Genomic DNA, 12,350 nt, shown 5'->3' with positions numbered 1-12,350 from the left:
ACTCACTAAAACCTAGCAATAGGAAAAATGCACCACAGGCAATGTGGAGGAGAGAAACCTTAGGTCGCTTTCACATATAGTTTTGGTGGACTCGGTGCGGTTCTGGGGGTGAAGTTGCAACATTGTTGCATTCTTCATTTGGTTCGCCTGCGTTCACACAGATATCTGTGAGGCGGACCGAGACCTTCTGAACAATGTCACGCGGTCGAAAAGGGCGCTTGTCTATTGGACAGTGGAAATGTGTGTGTGGCTGCGATCCCGTGTGTCTGTGTGTGGACTGCGGAGCCCTCCAGATCAGCGGAGCAGAGTTTTGACATGGCATTGATCCATTGTTCTATTGAAGCACATTACCACCATCCTCTCGCTAAACAACTTGTAGACCACGGTGTTTTTATGAGTGCCCACAAGTAGCTGTTTTATTAATAATATAATAAGCTGCGCGCCTCGGTAATAATAATAAGCCGCGTTTTTTCTTCCTTCTTCCCAAGATGCACAGATAGATAGATAGATAGATAGATAGATAGAGAGATAGATAGAGAGATTAGATGCAGTGTGCTTGTTTTGCAGTGAGTGCTGCGAGCAGTGGTAATAATAATCACTTCCTATATTTGGTTCGCGTTTGGTTCGATGAAGCCGAACCGAGACCTACGTTTTCAGGCGGACTAGAGTTCGCCTGCTTGGTCCGCGGACCGAGTTCGACGCGCATTCACACAGACCCGAAAAACCGGACTATCGAATTCTGGTCCGAAAGTCCGGACCAAACAGCCCCTGTGTGAAAGCGACCTTAGAAGGGCCGTTCAAGGGGGGATCCCCTTCTTAGATGTCGGTGATAGTAGTGTTGCAATAAAACAGGCGAAACAGTTGGTAAGCATGCACACATATGTGTAATGAAACACAGATAAATGCATGCAATAGCAACTGAACATTTTGAAAGATTGAGGTCTCGACTTACATGACAACCTTGGACCTTTAGCTCAGTCAGAGAAAACCATCCATATCTCACTCTCAGACATCTTTCAGTTGTTGTTTGTATTAGGGCTGCATGATGAAATCGTAAAAATAAATCGCGATCGCGATTCATAGACGTATGCGATCGCATTTCTAAATGATGGCGATTCTGATGTATTTGCATTTGCGTCAAAATGGAGATGCGTTGCATTAAAGCACTCACTCCTATTCCCCTATGCATTCACGTCACGCTGCATTCACATGTTGACTTATTTGCTTCGGAACAATCCCAGTTGCGATATCAATCACGATGTAAAAGCAAAACGCGCTATTAATTCAACATTCAATATATTTTCTTACTTTTGTGTTGACTTGTTGCTAGATTCCTGTTTTTCGGTTCCAGATGAGAGGTAGGAGCTGGACAACACAACGGTTCCATAGCCTGAAGTCTTATAGTCATAGAGTCCAAAGTTTATAAAAATCCCACGGAAAATGAGTGAATTAATTTTGTAATGTGTGTACCGGTAAAAACAGCGTGTTTATCCAAAATGGCCGTCCACTTCATAACATTCTGACGCTAGAGTCGGGACAAAGGTCAGAAGCGAAAGTGGTCATTTGATGGAGCGCTTGTCAAATGTCGCGCGGTTGTGGCGGTCGGATGGAGATTGCGCTCGTCACCAATGCAAGAGGCTGCGGTCTCGACTCCCAGAGTCAGCATTGCCTACGGCTTGGGCCGATCGGCATACTAACTCGTTTGGCTGAGTTAGCGGGAGGGAAGTCGAGGGTGGTAATCTGACGTTGTGGACAGCGACGCCTACAGGTCAGGTCTGGGCACCTGCTCAGCGAAAGGCAGGAAATGGTGAAGGCAGCGTGACCTCCCACGTGTTACGCTTCACCAATGAGAGTCCTCGCTGCCAGGTGAAAAAAGAGCCACTGGCTGTCTCCACATGTGTCGGAGGTAAGCGTGTGGAAGACTTCAGGGTTCCCTTGTACCGACCAGTAGGAGGAACATGCGCACAACAACCAGGTAGGGGAGGGGGGCAATTGGCATAACGACTAAATTGGGATGGGGAGAAAAATAGAAAATCAGGCGGAGAAAAAGAGGATACATTTTTTTTTTATTCGCACAGTTGTCAAATGATGCCATGAGCTGACTGACGAGAGCAAAGTGCCGTGACGCACGAGTGTCCCGCACACGCACGTTACAAGTCAAGCACTTTCATATATGTTATGTTGTCTGTTTAAGAAAGAGTGCAATAAATGTTTTTATTGAAAGAATAAGAATCGTGTGAGAGAATCGTGATCTCAATTCTTAGGGAGAAAAATCCTGATTCCCATTTTAGCAAGAATCGTGCAGCCCTAGTTTGTATGAAGGAGAATAGCTTTTGCTTGTTAAATCCTTGGAGACGGGTGCCCAGGCGATGGTACAGTCCAGAGCAGTGATTCTAAACCAATTCTAGACCCGTTTCATGCCAGGTATACTTGTGCAAGAATGAAAATGCCAAGGCACACCTACCTGTAGTAACTTTGTTTGTAAATGGCATATAAAAAGGTCTTGCTCGAAAAAGAGATCATTGATCTCAAGTGACTACCTGGTAAAATAAAGGTTTACTAAAGCTACTTAGAAAAAGTAGTTCAAACTACTTTGTGTGAAGGGTTCGGGTTATTATTATAATGCACATGTGAAATGTAACACCAAATTATAACAAAACATAATACACTCATATGATGACATAATATACCACTCAATTGAGTTAATTGCACACTTCTTACTTTAACCCTTTCACTGCCACACGACATAAGGTTAACCCTTTACTATCACACAACCGACGGTACCGGCTGTTGTGTGGCAGTGAAAGGGTTAACCTTCTGTGTATTGTCGCAGTGAAAGGGTTAACTGTTTTGGTAGTGCGGCAGTGAAAGGGTTAATAGCATGCCTACCAGTCAGACATGAAATAAGCCCATCTGGGTTCTTTGACAGAAAGTAAATGCCCATGGAGCGTTAACTCTTCGTTGTATGTGCCTTGCACAATCTTAACGTTTCATTTGTGAGAAATCATTGGTGAATGTGTTCACATCGATTCCACAGACATCCTTGGATTAAAATAATTCTAATAATCATAATCATAATAGTATTTGTATCATTAACGATTACGTTTCACATTTCTAGTCATCATTCTATATAAATAAATAAGCACTAAACTCAATCATGTAGCCATAGTGGAATAGAATGGACACATCTATATTCTGTAAATAAACATGTGAATATCCAACATTCCTTTCATGTGGGCTATATATTTGACATTTTGTATTAGCAGGTAAAACAGTCAAGAAAATGTTGGAACTTGCACCTTTTTACACCATTTACCAACTTGATCCTAACAATGGTCTGAACTGAACAATGAGTGAACTGAACAATGGGCTTTAGTCAGTTTAGTTGTCAGAGCAGAATCTCTCTTATATGACTCATGTGAGCATCTCTCAAAGCTCGTGTTCCTTCTTTTATAGACATACAGTATCACTCAAAATCAGCAGGGGGAGGCGTGTTTGTGGCTTGCAGCTCTCTGTCTGTCTGTCTGTCTGTCTGTCTGTCTGTCTGTCTGTCTGTCTGTCTGTCTGTCTGTCTGTCTGTCTGTCTGTCTGTCTGTCTGTCTGTCTGTCTGTGAATTGCTACAATTCGGGGGAAATTGAATTAGGGCTGTTATAGTTATATTTAGACCCACGATAGTAAGCAGGCTAATAAACCCAACTATGTGATCTGTTCTGTATGTCTCTCCTCTGTTCAATGTCAGTGCTATATAGACAGCCATTCACTTACACAGGCAACCATTAAACACACAACGAGCAGTGCTGTCCATGGTTCTGAAACAACGGCAGTACTATCTCCTCTTCTCTGCTCTCCACTCCCCTCTTCTCTTCTCCCCTCCTCTTCTCTTCTCCTCTCCTCTCCTCTCCTCTCCTCTCCTCTCCTCTCCTCTCCTCTCCTCTCCTCTCCTCTCCTAATCACATAGAATTTGGCAGTCAGTATGTGGGACAAGGGAGGTCCTTTATGGGACAAACCAATTTAGCCCAAAACGCCCCAGCTAATAAGGTCACATTTGGCAACCCTAATCCAAACAGAAATAGGAAAAATATTAGCAAAGCGTTAATCACAATTAGCACGGCTAACATGAGTTCATGTTTGCCACTCAATCATTCAGTTAGCTGTCATGATGGCATCTGAAGAATGCCATGCTGACGATCCCCTGTATTGTATGGTTTGTGAAAGCCTTGTAAGGCAACATGTAGCCTAAATATTGAGTAGAAAATATTCACTAGCAATGCTAACCGTGATTAGAGCATGGCTAACTTTTATCTACCGCTATTCTAAAATAGGGTATGGCAAAGCTGCTGTGTGTTGCTGTTGCACCTTGGTTTCTGGCAGGCATATAAAATGCTTGTCAGACATATTTTTATCCCATTTATGTCCATGACAGGAATTAATTATTGTCATGGCTTGATAGTCAGCTTAAAGCCAGTTAGCTCTAGGGTTAGATGTTTCAGTCTAATTCTCAGTGTGTGATGTCAGTGAACCCAACAGCTGTAATTGGTCTACTTTTGTGGGCACAGACAGACAGACCATGCCTAGGCTAACCGGCCATGTCCGCTTCCATTCATTGTGCTAAGCTAGGCTAACGTGCAGCCAGATAGCTTTCTACTGAACGCACAGAGAGAAAACTGGTATCTATCTTCTTGTCTCTCTCTGGAGAAGACGATAAGCTAATTTCCCAAAATGTTGGCGTGTTCCTTTAAACAAGTTATTTTTGCAACATAATACCCACTTCTCATCCTTAATTACCATTGACCACCGTGTGAATATGGTCCATTGAGTATGGTGGGCTCACAGAGTGCACCATCTCTGCTAACGCCACACGGCTTAGCCTGCAACGACCTACAATTTAATTAAGACAAATATGCAGACTACAACATGACCCTCATCTGCACCTTTGTTTACACTGTTTATTTGTCTCATATTTCTATATTCAGAGATAATTATATTGTGTACACGGTTTATTTTTCTCCTATTCTTATATTCAGAATTAATATTGTTTACACTGTTTATCTTTCTCATATTTTTATATTCAGAGTTAATTATATTGTTTTCACCGTTTATTTTTCCCTCATATTTGTGTATTCAGATATATAATCTTATTGCCTATATTTATGTTTTTCTACTATACCTGTACCCCCCCCCCCCCCCCCCCTGTGCTGCTATGACGTCCAAATTTCCCCAAGGGGATCAATATAGGAATGTCTTATCTTATCTTATCTTGGTTCTCTGACCTTCATTAGATATCCAAAAGATCCACAAAAAGATCCCAAAATGTTTTGTATGTATACTTGTATAGCAATCTGATTCTTACTGTATTTCTCTTTTTTTTTTGTATCCTCTTTTTCTCCGCCAGATTTTTCTATGCTTTTCCTCCCATCCCAATTTAGTCGTTATGCCAATTCCCCCCCTCCCCTACCTGGTCCTTGTGCGCATGTGCCCCCTACTGGTCGGTACAAGGGAACCTTGAAGTCTACCACATGCTTCCTCCGACACATGCGGAGACAGCCAGCGGCTCTCTTTTCACCTGGCAGCGAGGACTCTCATTGGTGAAGTGTAACGCGTGGGAGGTCACGCTGCCTTCACCACTTCCTGCCTTTCGCTGAGCAGGCGCCCAGACCTGACCTGTAGGAGTCGCTGTCCACAACGCCAGATTACCACCCACGACTTCCCTCCCGCTAACTCAGCCAAACGAGTTAGTATGACGATCGGACCAAGCCGCAGGCAATGCTGACTCCGGGAGTCGAGACCGCAGCCTCTTGCATTGGTGACGAGCGCAATCTCTGCTACGCCACCCGACCGCCATTCTTACTGTATTTCTTTCTCCCTCAGACATGCCGACTGGAGTGGTATCGCTCACTCTGCACACTGACCAATCATCAGTTAGCTTGAAGCCTGTCACATACTACACAAACATGGGAGAAGTCAGCCGGCACCTTGAGAGTGCCACAGCTCCCATGGAGTTCTTATGCCAGGTGAGAGTTGATGTCGGGGTTCCCCTCTGGTGCCCCCAGTTTGAGGCTGGGAAATCCCTGTGCCCCCAACATTTAAATTGTGTCAACATTTTGTGTCTTTCATGTAGTTGGCTACTAACGTTTACTCTGTAACTCAGTGAAAAACTAAAGACTGGGTTCTCTAATGTAGCTGGACCCAACCAACTAGGGATGTTCGATATTGGCTTTTTTACCGATATCCGATATACAGTACCGATATTGTCCAACTCTTAATTTCCGATACCGATATCAACCGATACCGCTATATACAGGGTCCCCCCCCAAAAAACAGAATAATTTCAGGTAATTAACATTACATATCTATTGTCGTGGAATTAACACAACATTATGCATATTTTTGACATTAAATAAAGTAAGAATTTGTTCTTACTTGCTTGCCTGGGTAAATAAAGGTTTAAAAAAAATATATAATAATAATACGGCAATAATAATAATAAAATATATATAATATCGGTAGGCCGATAATATTGGTAGGCCGATAATATCGGACATCTCTACAACCAACCCATGCTGTTTTCTTCTGTTGTGACTGAGTCTACATGGACCTCATTGGCAATGCTGAGTCAGTGACATCACTGTGGCACACGGTTCAGTCAGTGTGGGAGCGGAAGGGTTAACCACCTGCAGTGCTTTGGTGAAAGGGTCTTTGTAGTGTGGTGGTGGAAGGGTTAGTGTGGAGGTGAAAGTGTTAACCTTCTGTAGTGTGGTAGTGAAAGTGTTAACCTGTAGTGTGGAGGTGAAAGTGTTAAACTATATGATTCTCATTCACGACACTGACTCAGGTCTAGTCAACACGTACACAGGGGTTTACTGCATCTTCAAAATAATCCTGTCCACAACACCAGCAGTGTTTCAGAAGATCTCTCTCCGTCCTCATAACAACACAAAAACACTCACATGAAATGATCTGGTCGCATGACCTGAAGCTCTCACACCATATTTGTGTGGACAGAGGTGCAAAAACACAGAGAAATTACGTCATTAAAAAAAATATCCGTGGACGGGGCCATTAGTCATGATGTCAGCATTTTCCATGAGCTCTGGTTTCGCCCGTCCTCGCAAATACACAGTGTATTTATATAAAAAAAAAAAAAAAAAAAAAAAAAAGGGAATTTCTGAAAATCTTCACCCTGGCAGGAGTTTTAAAAAAAGTCCACTTTCCATGACCTAAAACACAGTTTGCTTTGTGGACGAAAAAATTTATTAAAAAAAGTTACGGCTTAAAAAATTCCCTCCCTCCTGTCCCGATCCTAGACCTCTGTATCCTTGACCTATAATATAACTGGCATACAGACCCTCATCTGCACCTTTGTTTACACTGTTTATTTTTTATATTCAGATCAACATTTTATAGCCTATATTTATTTCTATAATAGATATTATATAAATAGCCTATACATATTTATCTTATCTTATCTTATCCCGGTGGAAGTTACAAAAATTACTCCTGTCTCGTTGTTTTGTTTTATGGGTACATTCCGGCTGAGACAAATAAGAAGCTCTTTGATTCTGGCCACAATTCTGTTTAGAATCAAGAAAACATCACACATCTCATAGTTAAAATGTATATCTATAATATAGTATAATATATAATATAGTAATTCACTTTAAACATTTTATATTCTGTTTTTATCCTTTTTAATTATTTATATTTTATTGTCATTGTTATTATTATTATTGCTGTTATTGTCCTGTAAAGTCGTGTTTATTATTATTGTTACTGTATTGTGTTGTGTCTTGTTTCATGTCGGAGATCATTTTTTTTTATCTTTTTTTTTAATTGATCTTTTCCCCCCTCCTTTTTCCTCCGATTTTCTCCCATCCCAATGTTAGTCGTTATGCCAATTCCCAATCCCCTTCCTGGTCGCTGCGCACTTACCCCCCACAGTCGGTCTGGGAGAGTGGAGGCTACCACGTGTTTCCTCCGACACACGTCCAGCCAATCAACCGCTTCTTTTCACCTGGCAGCGCGGATTCTCACTGAGAGGGCGTAGCGTGTGGAAGGATCACACTATCCCACTTAGATCCTATCCGCGCTTGAGAATTCTTTTTTTTTACTGTTTTAAATGTGATCACAAATTTAAAAAAAATGCATAAATAAAAGATTATAATAATAATACAATTGAATAATAATAAGAATAATCTATCCTGTCCCGTCCACTCCCATCAATTTGTATTCCCGTTCCATCCAGCTCACGTGATTGATTGTTCATTCCCGTCTTGAACAAAGGTCAGGCTTCAGTGTGGACTAGGCATTAGTGACATGGGTCAGTCGAGCACCCACACTCCTGTAGGCCGGCCCTGGAGCAGACACACTCCTGTAGGCCGGCCCTGGAGCAGACACACTCCTGTAGCCCGGCCCTGGAGCAGTCACACTCCTGTAGGCCGGCCCTGGAGCAGACACACTCCTGTAGGCCGGCCCTGGAGCAGACACACTCCTGTAGGCCGGCCCTGGAGCAGACACACTCCTGTAGGCCGGCCCTGGAGCAGACACACTCCTGTAGGCCGGCCCTGGAGCAGACACACTCCTGTAGGCCCTGGAGCAGACACACTCCTGTAGGCCCTGGAGCAGACACACTCCTGTAGGCCGGCCCTGGAGCAGACACACTCCTGTAGGCCCTGGAGCAGACACACTCCTGTAGGCCGGCCCTGGAGCAGACACACTCCTGTAGGCCGGCCCTGGAGCAGACACACTCCTGTAGGCCGGCCCTGGAGCAGACACACTCCTGTAGGCCGGCCCTGGAGCAGTCACACTCCTGTAGGCCGGCCCTGGAGCAGACACACTCCTGTAGGCCGGCCCTGGAGCAGACACACTCCTGTAGGCCCTGGAGCAGACACACTCCTGTAGGCCGGCCCTGGAGCAGACACACTCCTGTAGGCCGGCCCTGGAGCAGACACACTCCTGTAGGCCGGCCCTGGAGCAGACACACTCCTGTAGGAAAACAACCTAATGGATTCCACAGCGGCTTTATAGTCATTTTAGCTCGATTGCACAACTTTCAAGGAATCCCATTTCTTCATATCAAGGGACTCGACTGATTTGCATTTGGGTAGCTGCCATGTGCCTTGCATATTTTGACATATAGATTTCCTTGAAATAATCTGCCTTGTCACTTGAACTTCCTGTTAGCACCTTTACGCCTGCCTGCCTGCCTGAGGTGCTCAGCCCTTGAAAGGTGTCTGATTCCCACGTCATTACTGTTGTCATGGTTTTTATGTGGCACTAAAAGCCTTTAGATTATTAATACGTCTGTGCTGTAACTCAAAACTGTCACATTGAGGAAATTCAGGTTTTCTCATCTAAGGCTGTTGTGCTTTCACACTGTAGATGTGAAAACGAATATATCTGGCGTACTTCACGGAACAAAGCCACTAGAACTGCCTTGTGCTACATACACGTGTACATCTCTCTCGGTTAACAATTCTGTATTTTCAGGCTTTCAACATCACCGCCAATGTGACCGAGTCACTAGACAACATGCTGACTGACTCCTTCAAATCCAGGATGCCTGCAACTGGGTTTCATCTGTTTGGAATAAGACAGATTGAGGAGCAAAATATGACGACATGTGAGTTCTGTACCATTGTTTTCTGACTCAATAGAGGCCTCTCACAGAATGTTTAGAATTACCCTTTTTTCTCCGTGTTGGAAGAAACAATGGTTGCTACTGTATGCATAGGTGGAGTTTCAGGGGGGACGGCAGGGGGCTTGTCCCCCTCAATACTGAGAAGTGGTAGATTTATGGGGGGCTGCATCAATACTGAGAAGAGGTAGATTTAGGGGGGGCTGCATCAATACTGAGAAGAGGTAGATTTATGGGGGGCTGCATCAATACTGAGAAGAGGTAGATTTAGGGGGGGCTGCATCAATACTGAGAAGAGGTAGATTTAGGGGGGGCTGCATCAATACTGAGAAGAGGTAGATTTATGGGGGGCTGCATCAATACTGAGAAGAGGTAGATTTAGGGGGGGCTGCATCAATACTGAGAAGAGGTAGATTTATGGGGGGCTGCATCAATACTGAGAAGAGGTAGATTTATGGGGGGCTGCATCAATACTGAGAAGAGGTAGATTTAGGGGGGGCTGCATCAATACTGAGAAGAGGTAGATTTGTCCCCCTCAAGAAATATAGCTAATAAGGAAGAAAACCCCCTCCCCAAAAGAGGCAATAGATAGAAAGAAAGATCCTTCTTATGTGTAACTATATATTAACCAACAATTTCAGACACCCCTACAGGACCATACCATCTCTCATAAAAGTACACCAGAATGCAGGAAATGAAGTATTTGATGCCCAGACAGAGTACCCCTCCCCCCTCCCCCAGTGGTTGAAACCAAACCTATGCTCTTGTTGCTATGTTTATTATTATTATTTCTTTATCCTTTATTTATCCAGGAATGTCCCATTTGAGATACAAGATCTCTTCTTCCAGGGAGTCCTGATGTGCAAACAGCGGTTGCTATGTGTTGCCATACTGAGAATTACATCAACAGAAATGTAATCATTTGGTGCCTTATATCTGGATCTTGTAAACAAGTCACATTGGAACAGTAATATCATTCTGTTCTACTGTTTTACCTGCTCTACCACTGCACAGAAATCAGGCACTTTCTTTTGAAAGTGGTTTCCAATGGTTAAGCCATGTTGGAAGAAAGAGAACTACACAAACATTCCATGCGAGGCCTCTTGTTGGCCAACCAGTGATGCCTCCTTCCTACACTGCTCCGTACTATCAACATCTCGTGTGCTACTGTTGTTCAACTTATATGACAATGGAGGGCTGACCTTCGATTTTTCTTTTTGGAATTCGAAGCTTCGGGGCCGAGATTCGATTTTAATTCGAAGCTTCGAAATAAAAAATAAAATAAATAAAACTTTATATTTTTTTTATTTTTTTTTTTATGTTGTGAGACATGTACAGCACTTACTTTGTCAGTGCTGTAAAGTTTAAACATTTTAAAATCTTAGACAAACTAAACACTTTGCTTTCATGAAATATTGTAAGCCGTCATTTGAGGCTTTATAAAAGCAGCACAATGAACACAAATCTGTCAGTGCCAAGTCCGACCTCATCTTAAATAACAATTGTTGTAGTTAACAAAGAGAGGCAGAGTTGATTTTGTCTGATTATTATAATTTCTTTTACATAATCGAATTTTATTTTCATATTCGAATCCCATGCCCATCGAACGAAGCTTCGAAGCTTCGAAGTATTTAAGACAGCCCTAGAAATTATACTGAGGGAACTACACTGAGATGTTTGTTCCACTTGTAACAAACACTTTTAACAGCACCTGCACATTTTAAATACAATCAAAACAAAGTAAACAAGAGAAGAATACATTTACCTCCCTCATTCACAGAACATAAGTACAGTAAAATTAGATACATTAAATATCAGTTGCTATAGAGTAACTAATAATAATGGATAGATCTATCTGCAATAGTCCCACTCCTCCTGGCAGTGTGTCGTAGTGTCCTTGAGCAAGGCACTTACAGCTCGCCTCTAACTGCTCCCGATGAGCAGGTCGGCACCTTGCATGGTTGCCTCCGCCGTCTGTCTGTGAAGGTCTGAGTGAATGGGCGAATGTGAGGCATCAAATTGTAAAGCGCGTTGGATAAAAGCTGCTACAGTATATAAAATGCAGTCCATAGTCTGTAGCAACGATAGCGTCAAATTCAGTCACATTTACTGTCTAGTTAACCTGGGGAGCAGTGATGTATAGAATTACTGGCACAAGATAAACAAGGGCTTGAATTATCATTGTCTAACCGTTGTTTACCTCTGGGAATTTAGCTGAGCACACAGCAGCGTCCTGCGTCACACTCGTTCCTTTAGCTGAGCACACAGCAGCGTCCTGCGTCACACTCGTTCCACACTCGTTCAGGATGAACAGACCGCTACTGTGGGACACTGAGCAGCTCCACTGGAGCAGTTTTTGCTCAAAGGCACGTTAACGGTCATTTAACGTCATTAGCACCTCAGATAGCACCTCCGATACTCTGTTGTAAACTCCGCCCCATTGTATATTGTATCTTGGTTATTTATTATTATTATTTTTATTATTATTAATTTTTTTTTACTTTCTTTTTGCCTGTTTTCGATTTAGTTTAGTTTTTGTCTTTGTTGTTTTTTGTTGTTCCTTGTCAATTTCAGTCCTGTCCGTGTCTCGTCATGTATCATAAAAGCAAATAAATTATAATAAAAAAAATCATGGTGATATGTTAAATATTGATAAACAACCTTTGCTTCTCTGTACCACCAATAAAATATATAGTATATAAAAAAAAAACGGTC

General features: G+C 42.8%; 1 protein-coding gene across 1 annotated transcript in view; it reads left to right on the top strand.

Moving 5' to 3' along the window:
• The window catches only part of pik3ap1 (phosphoinositide-3-kinase adaptor protein 1), a gene marked incomplete at both ends in the record, with an annotated part of 102,915 nt that overhangs the window by 15,866 nt on the left and 74,699 nt on the right, over nucleotides 1–12,350 (top strand). Inside the window, 2 exons of the mRNA XM_084321863.1 lie at nucleotides 5,870–6,012; nucleotides 9,488–9,620. Coding sequence (XP_084177989.1) covers nucleotides 5,870–6,012; nucleotides 9,488–9,620 — 276 coding nt within the window. The remainder of the gene's footprint in view (nucleotides 1–5,869; nucleotides 6,013–9,487; nucleotides 9,621–12,350) is intronic.

The sequence above is a fragment of the Notolepis coatsorum genome (genome assembly GCF_963971535.1).
Source record: "Notolepis coatsorum genome assembly, chromosome: 9".
Taxonomy (NCBI): domain Eukaryota; kingdom Metazoa; phylum Chordata; class Actinopteri; order Aulopiformes; family Paralepididae; genus Notolepis; species Notolepis coatsorum.
This window is presented reverse-complemented; position numbering and strand designations above follow the sequence as displayed.